The 20,661-nt window shown below is 34.7% G+C and overlaps 4 protein-coding genes across 4 annotated transcripts; 2 read left to right on the plus strand and 2 right to left on the minus strand.

The window, feature by feature from the left end:
* Window positions 1–1,154: 1,154 nt before the first annotated feature.
* Window positions 1,155–8,014, plus strand: LOC108209787 (external alternative NAD(P)H-ubiquinone oxidoreductase B2, mitochondrial). Its single transcript, XM_017380890.2, has 10 exons — window positions 1,155–1,400; window positions 2,788–3,064; window positions 3,415–3,621; window positions 3,942–4,192; window positions 5,394–5,613; window positions 5,718–5,822; window positions 6,137–6,409; window positions 6,511–6,632; window positions 7,420–7,539; window positions 7,648–8,014. The coding sequence occupies exons 1-10, from the start codon at window positions 1,309–1,311 to the stop codon at window positions 7,733–7,735; spliced, it is 1,755 nt and encodes a 584-aa protein (XP_017236379.1). The 5' UTR covers window positions 1,155–1,308; the 3' UTR covers window positions 7,736–8,014.
* A 2,207-nt stretch (window positions 8,015–10,221) lies between these two features.
* Window positions 10,222–14,915, plus strand: LOC108206294 (protein TRANSPORT INHIBITOR RESPONSE 1). Its single transcript, XM_017376541.2, has 3 exons — window positions 10,222–11,466; window positions 12,559–13,051; window positions 13,823–14,915. Exons 1-3 carry the CDS (start codon window positions 10,943–10,945, stop codon window positions 14,576–14,578), a joined length of 1,773 nt encoding a protein of 590 aa, XP_017232030.1. The 5' UTR covers window positions 10,222–10,942; the 3' UTR covers window positions 14,579–14,915.
* Window positions 14,916–16,042: 1,127 nt separating this feature from the next.
* On the minus strand, window positions 16,043–18,079 carry LOC108207794 (sugar carrier protein C). The gene is made up of 4 exons (XM_017378224.1): window positions 17,871–18,079; window positions 17,424–17,746; window positions 16,622–17,251; window positions 16,043–16,510 (listed from the first exon to the last, which is right to left on the minus strand). Exons 1-4 carry the CDS (start codon window positions 18,001–18,003, stop codon window positions 16,043–16,045), a joined length of 1,554 nt encoding a protein of 517 aa, XP_017233713.1. The 5' UTR covers window positions 18,004–18,079.
* A 783-nt stretch (window positions 18,080–18,862) lies between these two features.
* On the minus strand, window positions 18,863–19,925 carry LOC135150215 (uncharacterized). The gene is made up of 2 exons (XM_064086358.1): window positions 19,827–19,925; window positions 18,863–19,747 (listed from the first exon to the last, which is right to left on the minus strand). Exons 1-2 carry the CDS (start codon window positions 19,912–19,914, stop codon window positions 19,152–19,154), a joined length of 684 nt encoding a protein of 227 aa, XP_063942428.1. The 5' UTR covers window positions 19,915–19,925; the 3' UTR covers window positions 18,863–19,151.
* Window positions 19,926–20,661: the final 736 nt, after the last annotated feature.

Consider the following 20,661-nt stretch of genomic DNA (forward strand, 5'->3'; position numbering starts at 1 on the left):
ATTTAAAATCTTCTGCATCTCATTCCTATGCCTATCTTACCCCATCCCTATATTCCTTTTTATATTACTTATTTTTCTTACTTTTATTTACTATCTAATCAATTACACCTAAAAATAAAACTAAAAAATGAAAGGAAAGGGAATGGGGAATGTACCGTGAGTCCCCAAATATGGGGTTTTAGTTTTTGTTCCTAAAACTAAATTCTATTTTGGGGTTTCGGATGGAGCTTCAATTTTGATAATAAATTAAAAAATCCCTTAAATTACAGAAACAAGAAACATGTGGGGATGCCAATGGGAATGCTCTAAGCGCTGATAATACAACCTGGTGTGTTGCTGCTGCCCCATCGTTAGGGTTGTTGCGTCCAAATCCTGACAAATCATATATATGGCGATTTTTTAGGACGATCATGAAAACCGTTACAAATAAGAAGATCGCATTGAAATCATCTACTCCCTCCGTTTCTCTTTTCTTTTCTTGTTTGTGATGTCGGTACTGTTCATAACATGAGACAAATTACTAATTTATATCTAATCTATAAAATTAAATATAGCATTGAGTGATCTTGTTAGATTCGTGTTCACAAGTACTTTAATACAGTGAAAATTTTATATTTAATGCTACTACGAATTGAAAGATATTAACGATCAAAAGTGTGTATTGGCAAATGTGAAAAGTACAAACAGGAAAAGTATTTAGAGACGGAGGGAATATATTTCATTTTTAGATTCTAGTAAGACAAACTCAACGGCTATCCAAAAATTCTAATCAAACATAGATTATCTCAAATTCTCTTTATTGTTCAATAATTAATTCGAGTGATCCAGATTTGGATGAATGAACAGTTTGGACCAATTACCTACTTTATTATAAAATAATGATTTTGTCATTTCCGTATTTTTTATTTATTTGATTTAATTTTTTTTGTGATTATTAATATTTTATTAATAATAATCTGTAATTAATAATTAATAAAAATATATTTCTAGGAATAATATTAATCATACATCCAATTACTTAATACATTACCCTGTCGAAAAATTAAATTACACTTGACCAACTACTGGCCCCACCATCACCTGACACGTGTCAACTTATTTTAACAGTCACGAGTCTGCACTGGCTGCTCATAGTCTGAAAACAGTAGCAGGTCAGTTACACGCCCCTCTCTCTCCCTCTCCCTCCCTCCCTCTCTCTCTCTCTCTGATTTGTTTGATCAGTTTGTTTTTATTTCCAGGTTATTGTTATCGTTATTTTACAGGCTTATTGCGGTGAATCGGATCTGAGTAATCAAAAGGAACCCAAAAATGAGGAATAATTGGAACATCTTCCACAAATTCTCCAAAACTCTCCGCGACAATCCTTCTCTCTCTAGCTTGCTTGTCGTCTTCACCGTCAGGTATAATATTATATACGTTTTTTTTTGTTTATTTATGTTCGTGCTAATTCGCGGTTTGGTTATGTGATTCGAGACGTTGAATCTAAATTTTAACATAAAAATCGAGTCATATCGAGTTTCTCGCGATTTGATTGTTGAAAAGTAATAGATTTGGAGGTATGGATATAATAGATCATGATTTGCCGTGCTTAATGTAGAAATTTCATTTTGTGGCTGTTGTGTTAATTTTATGTTATATTTATGTTTTTTGGTTAATGCTTGTGTTTGAATCAATGCGATTGCAGTTATTAAGAGCATCGTTATTAAGAGCATCTCTAATCAAAGAAAGGAGTTGGCATACTAAAAATAAAAAATAAAAAATATAGTCAACCTTTTGGCAAAGGCACACTCCAACCATACCCATCTAACCATACCCATTTGTTTTCTATAATTTTAGCCAACCTAATATGGATGACTATATTTGTCGAACCCCTACGGAACTGTAAGAAATCTGTAGGATGATTACACATCATTTATTCCCATATTAAATTGATATATTCTATTTTAACAATCTAAAATATTAATAACATACTATTTTAAATTATAGCCAACCAATATAGCCAATACCATTGAAGCACAATATCTTATAGGTTCAGCAAATTTTACATAATGTCTTACTGCTTCAATTTAGCCAACGATTATAGCCAACCCCATTGGAGATGCTCTAAGAGGCTTATCAGTTTATGAGTACCGGATATAGTAGTAGATGAGTAATCTGGAGGTCTCTGGATTAAGTGATTGACTAGGCACTAGATGTCTTTATTAAGCCTCCAGCCAAATTTATAATGTATGATTCAAAATTAATTGCTGAGCTACATGACATCAGGAAGACAAATTCACTATGGAAAGAGAGAAACGAGTTCTTAAGAAATGAAGTACTGACCTGCAGTAACCTTGTTTGAGTAACTGTTAAGGCTCTATTAAGGATAACTTACCGTTTTAAGTGATGAGAAAGTCATTGACCATTAAAAATTCTTGCAAGGGCGTCAGACTGTCAGTTCTTCTCGATCATACTGTTAGGGTTTGGTGTTCATTCTTGCGTGGATTTTGCATGACTAATGTGTAGGTAGGGATCATACGTTATATTGGAAAGTTGTGAAGGTCTTGTAGGATTCCAAGGCAGTTTGCATGTAAACTCACTAACAAATTTTTGAGATTGTCGTAAAAACATAAGCTGCTTGGATTTTCCCTAATAACAAGGCAGATAGACATTAAAGCATCCATATATCAAATGGTATATTGCATTCTAAGGGTTCTAAACTTATGCATATACCAAGAGATATGTCATATATAGTTAGATGCCTGTGTTTATCCATTGTTTCTTACTTTCTGAAGTTGTGTATTTCAGTGGTGGAAGTCTTTTGGCTTATTCTGAAGCAAATGCAAGTACCCAGCTAAGCAGTGCTGTTGCATCTGAGGATGGTAAGAAGAAAAAGAGAGTGGTGGTACTAGGCACAGGTTGGGCTGGAACAAGTTTCTTGAAAAGTCTGAAGGATCCCTCATACGATGTTCAAGTGATATCACCACGTAATTACTTTGCATTTACCCCTCTGCTACCAAGTGTTACATGTGGCACTGTGGAACCTCGCAGCATAGTGGAACCTATTCGTAACATTGTCAGAAAGGTAAACTTGAAGGGGATAGGTCCGCATACACCTGATAGTATAGTGGAGTTGTAGAGGCACATTCTTCTTTGTGTTAGTTGGGACTAAATATAATAGTTGATTTCAGTTCATGTTAGTAGAATCTACAGTTGATGTTTTGATGATGTCTTTTGTAATGTTATTATTCTCTTTAAAAGGTTTCCCGGTCCCACATGAAGGTGTGTAGGTCTAGCTTGACTCACTGTCTCTCTTCATATATTTTCAATTCTGGTCAGCTTTTCATAAAGTTTACTCTGCCTTGCATGGCATATTTCGTATTGTTTATGTATTTAAAAAATTAAACTAATTTTTTCCTACATCTGCTCTTGCAGAAAAATGTAGACATTCATTTCTGGGAAGCTGAATGTTTCAAGATAGATGCTGCAAATAAGAAAGTGTACTGTAAACCCACCCAGGGAGGTAAAATGGACGGGAATTCAGAATTTGTTGTTGATTATGACTATCTTGTAGTTGCCATGGGAGCTCGTGCAAACACATTTAATACTCCCGGCGTCGAGGAAAATTGTCATTTTTTGAAGGTAACTTTTTTAAGAGAACGTATCTCATGTATAGTTGCAGTTTTGTTTTTGTAGTCCAGATGAATTCTGTAAAAGCTTAGGTGCAGATAACAGGAAATGAACGAATGCTTTTATGTTGTTTTTTTAACCATGTCATTTTTTGTTTACGCTCAACATGTTTTGTGTGTATATTCAATTCCAGCTGTATGTGTTGACGGTGGGACAAGCATTAAGTATAGATAAAAGAAATGTCTCTCTGAAAGTCTAATGATGAGAATGACGGCTGTTTAACTGTTGTATTGGAGTTATATTAAATTTCCAGGAATATATTCCTTTTTCAGGAAATAGAAGATGCTCAAAGGATTCGTAGGACGGTTATCAATTGCTTTGAAAGGGCCAGCCTCCCTAACCTAACCGATGAGGAGAGGAGAAGAGTCCTCACATTTGTTATTGTTGGCGGCGGTCCAACTGGTGTTGAGTTTGCGGCTGAGCTTCATGATTTTATATCTGAAGATCTAGTAAAGCTCTATCCCAAGGCTAAAGATTTGGTTAAGATAACACTTCTGGAGGCAGGTGATCATATTTTGAACATGTAAGTATCTGTTACCATAAAAGCAACTGTTTCTCCTTTTTGCTGTTCTTCTATGTAATTCAATTAATGATACCCATAAACCCACACGATTTGTCAGTTTTTGAGATAGATGCCTTAAATCTGCATGATAGATCTTATTTCAAGTTGCATGTACTCACTACCATATAGCCTAACAAGTTTGGAATTTTACAATAAGTAGGTTACACCACAGGCCCACACAAGCATTATCGATCTTATTTTGTTAATACACACAAAGATAAACACTTCAGGGAACGCAAAATTCAGCACTTGGAAGTAGGAATTTGATAATAACAAATAGAGTTAATTACAATTTGTACCCCTAAGTTTGCTCGAAACGCAGTTTAGTACCTGAACTTTAAAACGTGACAATATAAATCCTACACTTAACATTCCCGTGCAATTTGTAACCCGTAGTCATTGTTCCGTCCAAATCGGTCGTTAACTTTAATTGTTTGAGAGATAACAGTGTGTATATTAGTTTCAAACAGCTACTTTACCCCATGTGACCCCTCAAAAATTATGTATTATATTTTGAAATTATTTCTGAACACACACAACGATGTAAAAAAAATTTAAAATAATTTTTAAAATATGTATCTAGATTTAGAATTTGAAAATTTATTTTTTTACATAAACGCTGTAACTTATTTTAATATTTTTAAAATAAATACATATTTTAAAAATTATTTTCATTTTCTTTTCATCGTTGTGTGTGTTCAGAAATAATTTCAAAATATAATACATAAACTTTGAGGGATCATAAGGGATAAAGTAGATGTTAAAAACTAATATACACACTGTTACCTCTCAAACAGTTAAAGTTAACGGCAGATTTGGACGGAATAGTGACCAGGGGTTACAACTTGCACGGGAATGTTAAGTGTAGGGTGCATATTGTCATGTTTTAAAGTTCAGGTACTAAACTGCGTTTGGAGCAAACCTAGGGGTTACAAAGTGTAATTAACTCTAACAAATAAACCTTTTTTTTTATTTTTCCTCACTAACTTGAGATGGTTTTGATTGATTATCTGTTTGCTCATTTACTTGGTAATCAAAATCATGGTGAACGCCAAAAATCTTTTCTGGAAATTTTGTATGTATAGGATTGTATATGTGTACATTAGTTCTCTTTCTACTCATCTTATATGCTCTCATATCATCCATTGCTCTTCATTCGCAGGTTTGATAAAAGAATCACAGTGTTTGCAGAGGGAAAATTCAAGAGAGATGGCATTGACCTCAAAATGGGCTCAATGGTTGTCAAAGTTTCAGACTCTGTGATCTCTACCAAAGATGTAAAGACGGGGGAAGTCTCTTCTCTTCCTTACGGAATGGTTGTTTGGTCAACTGGTATTGGAACACGTCCAGTCATAATGGATTTCATGAAGCAAGTTGGTCAGGTGTTATATTTCGTTAATCCGTAACTCATCTTTGCATTTTAGGCTTTTCTTTTTTGCACCATTTACGGTAATTTTTTATGACAAGGATCTGATTACTGATGTAGGTTAATAGACGGGTATTAGCAACTGATGAGTGGCTACGTGTTGAACGAACTGATAGCATATATGCACTCGGAGATTGTGCCACAATAAATCAGCGAAAAGTCATGGTATTATCCAAATTTTTAATTTTGTGAATGTATAGACTGAAACTGTGTTAAAGTGCTCATGATTACATACTTATACACATGCCAGTATATAAATTGCATATACCTACCTCCAACCCTTACAGTGACCTTAATTTTTCTGGGAAACGCATGAGGTGGTTATATCTGGATGACTAATATGATTGTGCTTTCCTTTTTTAACAGCTTCATTAAATCATTAAGTACAGAGTAGCACAATACTGGAGTTTATGAGTTTATGTCACTGGCATTTGGTTATTAAATGATACTAATCTTCTCCCAACTTTTGTCTTTTTTAGGAAGACATTTCAGAAATATTTAGTAAAGCTGACAAAGATAGCTCTGGAACACTAACAGTAAAAGAATTTCAAGAAGCTCTCGATGACATCTGCGAGAGATACCCTCAAATGGAGCTGTATTTGAAGAATAAAAAAATGAGCAGCCTTGTTGATATTTTGAAGGAGTCTAAAGGGGATATCGCAAAAGAATCTATCGAATTGAACATTGAGGACTTCAAATTAGCTCTCTCCCAAGTTGATTCTCAGATGAAGAATCTTCCAGCAACAGCCCAGGTTAGTTTTAAGTGGATATTAGTTTACAATAACAGTCTTTTAATCCATGTCCTCTAAATGCATCTTTCACGTGCGGACTTTTACTTGATGCTATTCTGCAGGTTGCAGCTCAGCAAGGTGCTTATCTTGCCAGTTGTTTCAACCGCATGGAAGAGTGTGAGAAAAATCCAGAAGGTCCAGTTCGTTTCAGAGAATCAGGTCGCCACAGATTTAAACCCTTCAGGTACTTGTCATAATTTGGCCAGTAATCTTTTCCTGTCCGGATCGGCATTCATTTAGATGTAGGATGTAGCTGCATTACGAGATTATTTAAAGTTACAGTTGCCTGTATTGCAGCTTTTGAATTGCTAATTACCTTGCTTTGTCCATAAAAATTGCACCAACCCCATATGGCTAAGCAAATATAAGAACAGTAGTGTTGGTGGAAGATCATGTCAAAAAGGCGTGCAGCCCTCCAGAGTCCGGACTGGGCTTTGGGATTTGAAATAGGAACCTCTGACATTTAAATAACAAATGAGTATACTATAAGCTACATATGAGTTATACATGTTTTGTGGACTAGATTTCATCAGAAAAATCAGCAGTAGCCTGTGTACCAACTGTCTTTTCTCCTATATTTCTTAGTGTCGACGTGTCTATCCAGAAGAAGAGATTTTCCAGCTCAATATAATACCAGACACGCTTTCATAGCAATAGCTTCTTCAGCAGTGACACTCTGTCAGCACCAAGCATGGGTGCCTATATGATATTTTCCTCTTCCTTGTGTGTGTACAAGGATTTCCACGTGTATTCACATCTTATCTTCTTTTGCGCCTGCGGAATTATAACCACCATCAGCAATAATGTCACATCTTATGGTCGAGATTATGACAATTTTTGTGTCAACTGTAATTAATACGTCAATAGGTGTCGTCTCTATTGAAATCGCAAGCATACTGAACGTTAATCCATATCTTCTCATTCCCAAAATATAGCTTCTTCTTTTTACAACTTGGCATGATTTTCTCAAGGTACAAGCATCTAGGACAGTTTGCTCCATTAGGAGGAGAGCAGACAGCAGCTCAACTTCCTGGAGATTGGGTTTCAATTGGCCATAGTTCTCAGTGGCTCTGGTACTCTGTATATGCAAGGTAAGTCCCTTGTGTCTGTTTCATATTATTTCACTTCTCTACAAAATTGGGGTTGATTTCGGCATGGTTATGCATATGATTTGAAATTTGAAATTTGTTTGGTGCCAGTAAATTAGTCAGTTGGCGTACAAGGGCTCTGGTGATAACAGACTGGACTAGACGGTTCATATTTGGAAGGGACTCAAGTCAGATCTGAGGCAGTCATAATTTGATGCATTTTGACTGTGTTTTTTTAATGACAAGTGAGTTTAGAACAATCTGTCTGCAAGTTGCCTTCAAGTTCAGACCTATGGCAGCAAATTTTCATCAATCATCAGTACGACCGTGCCTAACAACTGTACTGTGCGACAGTATAACTCCATGTCAATAAAGATTAGTGTATCCCACATTCATCTTTTTGCTTTTCCGAACCGGAGGAATTTGAGAGATTTATTGCAATTATTAAGTATAATATCATGGATTCATATTTCAATAATTGTTTTAAGGAATTTTATGATTATGAAACAAAATTTTAAGAAGGTTACCCGTTTTAAAGATACGTGTAGCCTTTTCTAAAACATCAGAAAAAAAAAGTGTATAAATATGATATTATTTGGTCATTTCCATAAAAATGATTATTTTATCAAAAAAAATTAGAATGTGATATTTTTTGCATAGTTTTTTTTTTTTTTTACTGCAAGGGGGTATTGGATTTTTTATTTTTTTTTTGAAATGAGAATAAATCTCACAAATAAGAATCGACAATTCACTGTGATAATTCTTTCATTCAATAAAGCTTATTATCTAACCGTCGGATATGCAAGATGACCGGAGAAATTTAGACAATAAAATTTTAATGTCCGAAAAGAAAAACCGGTCTTCTTCCAAAAATCCTGAAAATAAAACAAAGAAAACAAGAAAAATATAAGACGATATATATTAGATTACATAAATTATAAAAATAAAAATTCATCCAATAATTAATTATTAATAAAATCACGTGTATATGCATGTGCTGATCAAAATATTTACACAATTATTATAACTCATAATTGAGACAATTAAACTCTTAATTAAGGCACAATTAATAAAATATTAACACCGTTAATTAAGACACATTAAAGCCTTTAAAACAAGGCACAATTAGCAACCTCAATTATGAGGCGCGGTTTACGCTCTCAATTATGAGACCCAAATAACGCCCTCAATTATGGGGCACAAATAACGCCTTCAATTAAGGCACAATAAACGCTTTTCTTTCTAAAGGCGGATCCCGCCGTCACCGCAACTCTCAACCACCGCCACCACTGCTACGCTATCTCTCTCGCACACGACCGCCAAACCCATGAACTTGACTCATCAAGGTACAAAACAAATAAAAAATTTAATTAAAATCAAACAAATCACTATAATCAACAGCAATTAATCATAATTTAATCAAACAAAAAGAAATTCATTCAACTGGAAAATAAATGAACGAAAGACGCATACGTTTCATCTTTGACGGCGAGATTATGGAGCGCAAGAAACGCATACTGAGCAGACTCGATCGAGTCAGAACGGAACATATCAACGAGCAGTATCATTTGAAAAGAAGAAAGAATATAAATATATGTGGACGTGGAATTTGAATTTCTAACCTTAAAACTGGAATCTGATAAATTGGGTGCGTTGACAAGTGATTAATAAGGGGTGGTGGTTGAGAGTGAAATCGTAAATTATGATCCGTTGGCCATCTTTGATTGTAGACGAGGCCTTCGGTGGGGGTATTAGATTTTTATTTTTACAAAAATAATGAAATTAGTTTTAATACTCTCTCCGTTTTAAATTATATGTCCAAGTTTTAAAAATTACAAAAATGGATTTTGAGATAAAAAGAGATGTATTAAGTTATTAATTAAACATAATATGTGATATATGGTTGATGAAGTGGATAAATATTTTGAATTTTTTTTTAAAAAATAAATATGTATTTTAAATCGGAGTGAGTAATTAAATATATCAAATTGATGCCAGTTTCTAACCGTTGGCAAATTATTTACATAAGTTCGGATTGACGGATTTTGAGAAGGGAAACGGTCGAACACATGGGCTTGGCCTGTTCAGTTCGTTAGTTATGCGTATAAGGTATAATAAGGGGTAGTTTGGTTCGAGAGGTGGTATCGGGTTGGAATGAGAAATCGGGTTAAGCTGGTATGGGTTTGAGGTATCATATCTGATATCATGTGTTTGGTTGAGTGTTGGAATCAATATATACAATTTTTATAAAAAATAAGTTATTAATATATATATAAATTAAAAATATTAATAAAATTATTATTATCATATATTTTTGCATCATTGATTTAATTTTGTATCAAACATTAATATTTTATTACTTCAAGAAAGACAAAAAAATAAAAATGAATATAGCTCATACCTCCATCTCATACCCACCTCCCCACTTGGGTATCAAAAACCCATACTTTGGGGGTTTAAGGTATGGGTTTCAGATTTTGTTTTTTTCAACCAAACACGACAAACCCCATACCTGATTCCAGAAACCCACGAACCAAACGACCCCTAAGTGGTTCTGTTTTGTCGATCGATCAAATTCGTGTATGTCGTCGGGTGTGCTTGATTCCATTAAACATGTTAATCTCGTGATACGATATCCACAAATTATATCCACCGATGACAGAACAAGAAGAGAGCAGTGTTAGCTGTTTCTCCTATAATAATACCATGGTGGACTCGCTCTTTTATATATTCTATATTTATCTCAATTTTCTTTTCAGGTTTTTATTGCATAGTTGTAAATAAAATAATCACATTCTATAAATTTTCTCCTATATATATGAAATTTCGGTTTAGAGTATCCAAATTTCAGGTTGATTAAAATCTTTTTATTTCCCTGAGTTTATGTGAATCTTTCTTGTATATGCTCATTAATATGACCGTTCAATGTTTTCTTGAATCATTTTGATGAATGGTCAGATAAAGTTGTTCAATTTGGAGTATATTTCGTTATGTTGTCAATTCTTTCTCATTATTTCGAATTTTTTACCGTGTGTTCATTATCACATAATAATAATTATTTTTCAGTTTTTATTTGAGTGATAATATTTTATTAGCTTCGATCTCATTAATAACATTAATAAGGTCCTTCTTCTTGACTAAAATGTATTTACAGAAAGACCTTTACTAATTTATCTGTTTCTTGAATCTTGTATATTTGAGTACATGTTGTGTCGTTGACTATATTGCATAACTGATCTATGAATTTTGTATGAGTGTATGAACTTGTGTTTGTTTGGGATATGCATGTAAATGTATACAAGTTCAGCACTTTGATTTAGCAAGATTGATTTTGGCATGTAACTATACATGTTGATTGTTTTCCTTATTTGAGTGTGTGAATTTTGGAGCTTGTTAGTTGTTATAGATGATTGATACAGATATGAATTCAGATAGAAAGAGAGGCACTAATTTGGCCAAATTGGTTGGTTCAAATCAAACTGCACCATTTCCAGATGAGGTACTGGAACCAGTGTTAACCTTTGTGACATCTCGAAAAGACCGGAGTTCAGTGTCACTAGTGTGTAAAGTTTGGTATAATGCTGAGAGGTGGAGCAGAAGGAAGGTTTTTATTGGGAATTGCTACTCGGTCTCACCCGAGATTCTGGTTAGGAGGTTTCCGAATATGAGGAGTGTTACTTTAAAGGGGAAGCCAAGATTTTCTGATTTCAATTTGGTGCCGCAGAATTGGGGGGCTGATATTCATTCATGGCTTGTTGTGTTTGCTGAATTTTATCCCTTTTTGGAGGAGTTAAGGTTGAAGAGAATGGTTGTTAGAGATGAGAGTTTGGAGTTTATAGCGAAGTCATTTCTGGGTTTCAAAGCTCTGTCCCTCTTGAGCTGTGATGGTTTTAGTACTGATGGTCTCAAAGCAATTGCAACCCACTGCAAGTAAGACTCTAATCTTCGTAAAGTTAAGTTCGTCTCTTGTATGTAAAGTTAGGGTTTGGCACTTTTTCAATTGACATTATATGTATATATAATGTTTAATTGCTGTATTGGTTATACATGAGATTTATTACTTTTCTGCACTGTTGATGAACATGAGCTCCGTTGACTTTATAACTATATTTGCTAAATTTACTAAACATGGATATCTTGAAGTGGGATTCTATAAAATGAGAATAGTTGATAAGTATACAATTGCTTTACTTGAGGAGTGCTTTAGATGAAATTGACTAGTTCAAACCTACAAATGTGAGGTAATTCACTAATTTCATGGGATTTATATTGGTGGCAATGCTCAGGTCATGTGCATAGTGCATTCATTTAGATGGAAGACTTTATAAAGTTTCTGTTTAGTTTTGTGGTTGAAATAATAATGAGTTGATTTGGAGGTGGGGAGCTGATGGTTTTGTCCTCTTAGATTTCTTTGGTGATAACTGAAGAATCTCTACTTTTTCATAAAGAGAGGGAAAAAAATCCTGTTCTCTTGATTTGATGTTGGACCTAATATAGAACATTTGATGGATGTCATGTTCTTCAAACTTTATGTCACACTCTTCTAAAATATCTTGAATCCTCAAATATTATCTAGTCGATTCAGAGTATTAACTGCTACTCATTTGGTCTCTTCTTGGTAACTGTCTTTAGTACTTTGTCCATTTTAATCCTCATTAGAAGAATATGTCTGCGTGGATAAATTATATAATTAGGAATGTTTCCCATTTAATATGTGATCCTATACTATCAATATATACAGTATATTATGCTATCCTGTTCAACCAAAAGCATTCTTAGATGCTGTTTCCTCCTTGTAGACAGATAAAAGAGGGGTAGGGGTTGAGAGGAGTCTGTCAGCGACAGAAGAAAGTGCAATAATTGAGTTAATGTGAAGGAAACTTTTTCAACTACACAAATATTTAACAAAAGTTTTTTTAGTACTTGGCCATAATTTTCACATTTCACTATTTCATGATTTGTCATGCTCGTGTTTGATATAACTTGTAAAAAAGATTGGAACTCATAAGATTCAAATTTCAGGAACTTGACTGAGCTCGACATACAGGAGAATGGCATAGATGATTTTGGTGGGGGGTGGTTAAGTTGCTTCCCTGAGACCTTTGTGTCTTTAGAAGTGCTAAACTTTGCTTGCTTGAACAGTGATGTTACTTTTGATGCTCTTGAAAGGTTGGTTGACAGATGCAAGGCATTAAGGGTCTTAAAGGTTAATAAAAATATCTCTTTGGAACAATTACAAAAGCTACTGCTGAAGGCACCCCAGCTAGTGGAGCTTGGCACCGGTTCATTTCAGCAACAGCTTGTGCCCCGCCAATTTGCAGAACTTGAAACTATATTTAGTAGATGCAAAAATTTACAAACACTTTCAGGTCTAAGGGAAGTTTCTTCAGTCTATCTACCAGCTCTATACCTGGTCTGTGTCAATCTTAGATTTTTAAATTTAAGTTGTGCCACTCTGCAAAGTGATGAACTTGCCGAGCTTCTTAGTAAATGTTCAAATTTACGACGCCTTTGGGTAAGAAATTTCTGTAGCACTACTTTCCATTTTAACAAAGTTTTTCTCTAATACTATTGCAACTTTGTTGATTGATTTATATCGATCATACACAAGAACATCCAACCCACCATGACCACTCGTTGGGATAAACCTTAGTCTTAGGTTGTAACAAGGAAACAAGGTTGGGACTATATACCCTAAATTTACACTACTCACAACTATTTAACTGCAGATCTGATCCTTTAATTGCTTCTCTGTACTGCCTATTTTCCACTTCCAGATTCATTTATGAGCGACTTCAATAGCATAAGATTTCATGTGAGATTTGGATGAAGTGGTTTAACAAGTAAGTGTAGTTGTCCAAAAGGTATAAACTTGATATGATACTAGTAGTGGTATATTCCAATCATCTCTGTTAACAATTAAAAATTCATAAGTAATCACAGGATATTGAGAGTAAACTTTAACATTGAAATTTATGTTTCAGATCAAAAGATATTTGGTCATCGAGCTATAGAATATGAAATGGGTGTTGGTAAATCTGGTGCAGTTTTCCTATCACAAAACAATTTTTAATATGTGCTTTGTTTGATAGTGAAGTAAAAGGCTGCTAAATTATAAACAGAAATTCTTAAAATTTTGAATTGTTCAAAAGATTCCACAGATGCAATGATCTAAGACATGCTAGGGATAACTTATTATAGTTGGTATTGGTAAAGTATGTGATTTCTTGATGGCATACTCCAAGTAATACTTTTTCAACTTTTGATAAAGTATAATTTTGTATAGGTTCTTGACACAGTGGAAGATAAGGGGCTAGAAGCTGTTGGATCTAGATGTCCCTTACTTGAGGAACTGCGAGTGTTTCCTGCAGATCCTTTTAATCAGGTTATGTTTCAAGGGGTGACAGAGTCGGGTTTTGTGGCAGTATCTAAAGGATGCCCCAAGCTTCACTATGTCTTATATTTCTGCAGGCAGATGACTAATGCCGCAGTTGCAACTATAGTCAAGAATTGTCCTGATATCACTCATTTCCGCCTTTGCATAATGAATCCATACCAGCCAGATTCTATGACATATGAGCCTATGGATGAGGCATTCGGTGCAGTGGTCAAGACTTGCAAAAATCTACAGAGACTTGCTGTTTCAGGCTTACTAACTGACCGATGTTTTGATTATATTGGGGAGTATGCTAAAAACCTGGAAACTCTTTCTGTGGCTTTTGCGGGGCAAAGTGACTTGGGAATGGAACCTTTGATGGAAGGTTGCCGAAAGCTAAGGAAACTAGAGATAAGAGATTGCCCATTTGGGAATGCAGCTTTACTCTATAACTTAAAAAAGTACGAATCAATGCGGTGTCTCTGGATGTCAGCATGCAATGTGACAATGAACGGTTGCAGAATTCTTGCAAAATTCATGCCAAGGTTGAATGTTGAGGTGATGAAGGATGAAGGAAGTGTTCATGATGCTGCTGATAAATTATATGTTTATCGATCAGTTGCAGGGCCTAGAAGGGATGCACCTCCCTTTGTTCTTACTCTCTGAACCAAACACAGCATTATGGTGAGTTTCTCTCTGCCACGGACACAGTCTCTCATATAAAAATAATTAGCAATAGCATTTGAAAAGGGTCATGTGAGTTACATGGCTAGCAAATGAAGGCGACCCAGTGAATTGTTTATATTCCGATGATTCCGGAACAATCAAGCTGGTATAGCTAATAGTTTGCTAGATGTAAGAGATATTTTGGTCTTTTACAGAATTTTTAGAGAGGTCTGTAGAGGTTTGATGCCTGCTTATTATCCTCTGATTGCAGAAGTTTAAATTTTATAAACTGATAAATTCTCATAATTTTTGCTTCATTGTCTGGTTTGTTCTCTAATTGCTTGCTTGCCAATGTCATAGAATCATGATATGCCATTTGTGGTTGCCTTTAATGTTTCGGACTCACTTGACGTTCTGATTTGTACTCCCTCCATCTTTTAATTCCATTCACCGCATAGTTACGTTATTTATTTTTAAAATTTTATTTTTACAAATAAAAATTTAAATATGAAATAAATGTTTACAAAAGGAAAATTAAAAAAATAAATTTCGAAACTAAAATGCACCTTAAGTTACGTGTCCAAAGTCAACTCATCTAATTTGGGGATGGAAGGAGTAAATCTTTAACTTCTTTCTAATATATTTTTATTTTTGAAACTTAATTTATAATAATTATATAATCACTTAAAGAAACAATAATTAATTCTTATTATTTTTCTAATTTTAATGAAATTATAATTTATCAATACATTTTCTAAATTATTTAAATTTATAAATTAAAAATTAATTTTCAATTACGAATAACTAGATAATAAAAGATAACTATATAAAATAATCCAAACACCGATCATATTTATCTATTTAATCCCCAGATTTCCTGAGTTGAGGGATTCATTTATTTTTGCATAAGTTTAACATCAATCGATTACTAATGTTTTTCTTTTTTTTGAAACAATCGATTACTGGTGTTATTACGGATCTCACATGGATATCCGTGAACAAAAGAAAATTAAAATCTTCCCTCTGATTCCTTGTTTGTCGTATTATCATGCTAGGAAACCGGGAGTCTTACAGCAAAGGCCAAGAAGAATTTTAATTTATTTATGTCGCAAGTAGAAATTATGATTTTATATATATGTTTAAAGAATAACTATATTTTTTACTAAGCTTACAAATTTATGGTTATTTACAATTTACAATAACTTGCGGGAAGAGGAGGATTTTTAATAAAGGTTGAACACGAAAACGATAAAACCAATGACAAACGATATATGTGTAATGCAAAACAAAAAAATTATGCGATCTATGTGTAATGCACAACAAATTAAGACCAATAGATTTGAATTATAAAAAAAACCTTCCAAACAAATATTCTTCTAAACTCTAATTTGCAAGTCTAAACTAGAAAATCCAGATAACAAAACTCAACCTAAAAGTAACTCTAACTAATTTATAGGAACTAATTTAAATAGTGTTAACCCTAGAGCCTCCTTTGGCCATCTCCTTGTCAACACCATCAACAATGAACCTCTGCCAGAACCAATGAGACTTCCACACAATTGCCATCTCTTCAATAGGAATGCCTTTGGTCTCGGGCAGGAAGAAGATCACGAACAAAGTCATGACTGCCACAAAGAATGAGAAGAAGATGAAGAGCCAAAACTTCATCTGGCAGAGCATCATCAAGAAGAGCTGAGCTATGATGAATGTGAAGAACATGTTCACCGAAACCGTGATACTTTGCGCGGCTGATCGAATTTCGAGTGGATAAATCTCGCTGGGTACTAACCATCCTAGAGGCCCCCATGACCATGCAAATCCCATCACATATATGCAGATAAAGAACACCACAACGATAGCATACCACTCTGGTAGATTACTAGTGTTGCCGGATGTTCCGAATTTTAGGCCTATGAGAATCGCAACAGCAACCTGTTCAAAAAATTTAAAATAATTTATCAAACTATATGAAAGCCTTAAAATATGTGCCAGAGTCCATGTCTAATGTAAATAATTGAGAGGAACGGAAGAAGTATTATTTACCTGACAAGCAATCATCTGAATCCCTCCTTCAATGAAAAGAAACTTCCGTCCGAGCTTATCAACCAGATAGATAGCCACAACAGTTGCAACCACATTAACCGAACCGGTGATCACAGCAGACATAAGAGACGCGGTGCCCCCGAAGCCAATAGTCTTGAACAAAACCGGGGCGTAGAACATGATAACATTAATGCCTGTAAACTGTTGAAAGAATGGAATGAGTAGAGCCATCACAAGATGTGGCCTATACTTTCGCTGCAGGAGGTTTCTCCATGGATGCTCCACTTTCTTGGATGCCTCGCTGGCTGCCACGAGATCTTTGAACTCCTCGTCAACGTTGTCAACACCGCGGATTTTCAATAATTCTGCTCTGGCCTGGTCTTGCTTCCCGTTTTCGATGAGTGAGTTGGGAGTTTCGGGGAGAAACCATGATCCGACGATCATGATCAGTGCAGGAACAACCGCGCCTCCTAAGCTCAAACGCCATCCCCAACCACCCTGGATCTTAACAAACCAATAGTTCAAGAAATTGGCTATGAGGATGCCTAAGGTGATTGATAATTGAAAGCAGAAGTTAAGGGCTCCTCTGTACTTGTAGGGTGCCATCTCGGAGAGGTAAAGTGGTACTGCCTGTAGTTACAAATCAACAAATTAAAATAAAGTATGATATGAAATAATTCTCAAATTTTTCAGCAATAACACCTAACATATTATTAACATAGTCGGGGCACATATATTTATAAAAAATATGAACATCATATAATATCAATAATCTATTTTCAGAACTATGAAAAAATGTTACCTGATTTCCGAAGCCAATACCAAAACCAAGCAAAAGCCTACCAACAATAAGCATGGCAATATTCTGAGCAAAGCCGTTAATTAATGCACCAGCACAGAACAGAGTGCCACCAGCAAGCATAGACAGCCTTCGACCTAGCCTCCGTGTGACCCATGAAGCCACAAGTGAGGAGATGAGAGCCGCTATGTACAGTGATGACGTGAACAACGTCAGTGTCTCGCTATCGAATTTACAGTACTGATTGGTGGAATTATCTGCTTTCTGTTTCTGGTATACAGATGGAAAGAACTTTTCCAGGAATGAGTCCATGGATGTCACACCACCTAAACATCAAAATACATTAGGAATAAGTATTAAAGAAAACATTACTACGACCACAAACATTACAAACATCAAGAACAAACATTACAAACATCAAGAGAAAGAACAGGAAAAGATTATCTATACCTGATATACCCAGGTCATATCCGAAGATCAAACCGCCCATAGCAGCAACAATACATGTCACCAGAACACGTTTAGTGAGCTTGCCCGGATAAGCTTTTCCGTTGCCAGAGCTTACAGCCCCACCGCCAGCCATCTTCACCCGAAACTATATCTATTATCTGAGATTGAGGAAGAATTTTTAGTAGAGAGGTATGCGAGAGTATGCAGAAGTAACAATGTGTAAAGACAATTAATTGATTTGTCCAGTTGACATGGGTATATAAAGAGATTTTCTGATTGAACTCCTTTTCCTTGTGGATATAATTTGCATGCATGTTCATATCTATGCAAACTCTGATTTATACAAGTTCTTTTTGTTTCGGATAACTCTGCTAGAGTTTTGTGTGAGACTCGTCGTGTCATCCAGAGGTAATGTCCTACTCCTGCTACTAGTTTGATTGATCTATAATTTCTTTTCAATTTCGGAGTAGATATACTTGTTTAAGTAATTATGATGGAGAACACTTTTACTGTTGTAAATTTATGTACTAATGAATACTTAACTAGTAATAATTTAATTAAACCTTATCATTTTAGAGTTCTGAGAGCATATCTAACAGTAATTATAGATTATTTATTTATGTAAATTTTAATTTTAATGTTATACTTAAAAAATAATTGAAAGTTTTTTGTAACTTCAATTAGACTTATAAAATAATGTTAGAGGCTATACTTTCTTTTTAAATACTAACTCATTATATACTTTCTAAAACTATATACTTATTTTCAATAATTCGTATAATGTACTGATAATATATTTAAATAATATATAGTATATATATATTATATTATTATTTATTCTTATTTAGTAAATTATTTTATTAATATTTTATGCGCTGATTTTACTAATATTACAAGTTGAGTCCATTACTCGGGAAAAAAAAATGGAAGCTGAGTCCGTCTGCATGTGGATGATTCCGGATAGATTTTAATCGAATCCCAGAAGCTGAAGAGCAATCCAAACATATCTACTAATGTTTTATTCGATTTGTGTACGGGAATAAACGGAGAACGTAAGACTCCTGTTGCAAAGTCTTGCTTGTATGAATCAGAAAATATATAATACATAAAAGAAAAAGGCACCATTCCTGTAAAGAAAATGGCCAATTAATATTCGATCAACTTCTACACACATTCCACATCATTTATTATAAATTAAAACAAATGAAGATCGCTCTTACAGTAGCAGCGTTCCATTATTCTTACGCTCAAGACATGAGTCTACCTTCTCATGCTTCTTATTCAGTACTTATAGTACTTTCCTGTAGTAGCATCACCACTATTTGTTTCTTCCTTGTCAAATTTGGCCAAGACCATACGGTTATGTGCTGTATCAGCAACTTTGGCAAATCTACCAACAACAAATACGTCGTTGTTCATGGTCTGGAAAATTTGATTATAGAAGTCATTCTCCCCCACATTGTACATTTCTGACGAACCCGAAACGGCTTTGCCGAAAAAAACATTTCCACCGATCCCACCAGGTACTGATCGTTCAGCACCATCCTCTGAACTCTCACTCACTTTGGTTACTTGACCGCCGTTGGTGGTAATTGTTATTTTCACGCTGCCTAATATAATTTGGTTGGCATCGTTAATCAACAGGTTTTTGTTTTCAATCATGCAGGGTGTATTAGTGTCATCAACATTCATGATGATTGGTATAGTATCAATGAATGTTACGGGCTTAGTCTCCTGATCGGTCACTGATGCTTTAGCTTCTTGCGGCTCACTGTCCACGGTGTCTCTGATCACATTCTCATCGTTTATCAGGATAAATTCAGCATCCGCGCTTGAGCTTGCTTCAGTCGTGTCTGCTCCAGTAATTTCCGGAAGATCTGCAAGGAAAATTAAAGAAAAATTTGAATCTTATAATATATGCAATATCTGCAAGAAAATATTTGCACTTTTACTCACCGCCTAGTGTTGGACTGCTTTTCACCATGGAGATAGCTAGAAGGGAAAATATGATAACTAAATTAAAAGACAGAGATACTTTGTTCATTGTGATTTTGATCTATGCATATTCTAAGCTAGCTTAAGCATCAATATATAGTCAATTATAGTTAAGTATTTTCGTTTTCACGTTACTGGCGCGACGCGACGTCCATGACAAATACTACCAACAAATGAAGTACTTGTTTATTTATACATTTCAGTAAAATAAGGTGTTTGACAATTTCAAAGTAATTTGTGCAGCATGATGTTTGCTAATTATGCGACCAGGTGATGTATTACATATGTAAATGCAGTATATAATTAACAATAGAAACCAACATTATAAACTAGGATCTTCGTTACTTGTTTGTCTGGATTGTGAAAACCATTGCAAAGAAGTTAGAATGATAATATCAAGGTAGCATAGTCCAACACGTGCTTGTATTAACGATTTAAGGCGTAGATCGTGAGGTCAGAGCTTGCTCAGCGGCTGGTCGGATTTACAGTTATGCCGTGTCTGCTCGGTTTAGCGCAGATAGCTTGTACCGATATGATCCAAGTCGCCTATTAAGAGCTTTCAAAAAAATATACAGCAAAAATAACTGTACACATTCAAATAGGAGCCTTAGAATCTCTTCTGTTCATCAGAAATTTATCATTTGCTCAAAAATTTAATCAAAAGACATATTTTAGCTAATTTAACACATGTTTTATTTATCGAAAGTATCTACTCCAAAGATTAATTTAAAAGCGTGTTTAGATGATTTGTTGGTAGTCACTTAGTTCACGATAAGAAAGAGGTATTTTCTAAAAT

Source organism: Daucus carota, chromosome 2 (assembly GCF_001625215.2).
Source record: "Daucus carota subsp. sativus chromosome 2, DH1 v3.0, whole genome shotgun sequence".
Taxonomy (NCBI): domain Eukaryota; kingdom Viridiplantae; phylum Streptophyta; class Magnoliopsida; order Apiales; family Apiaceae; genus Daucus; species Daucus carota.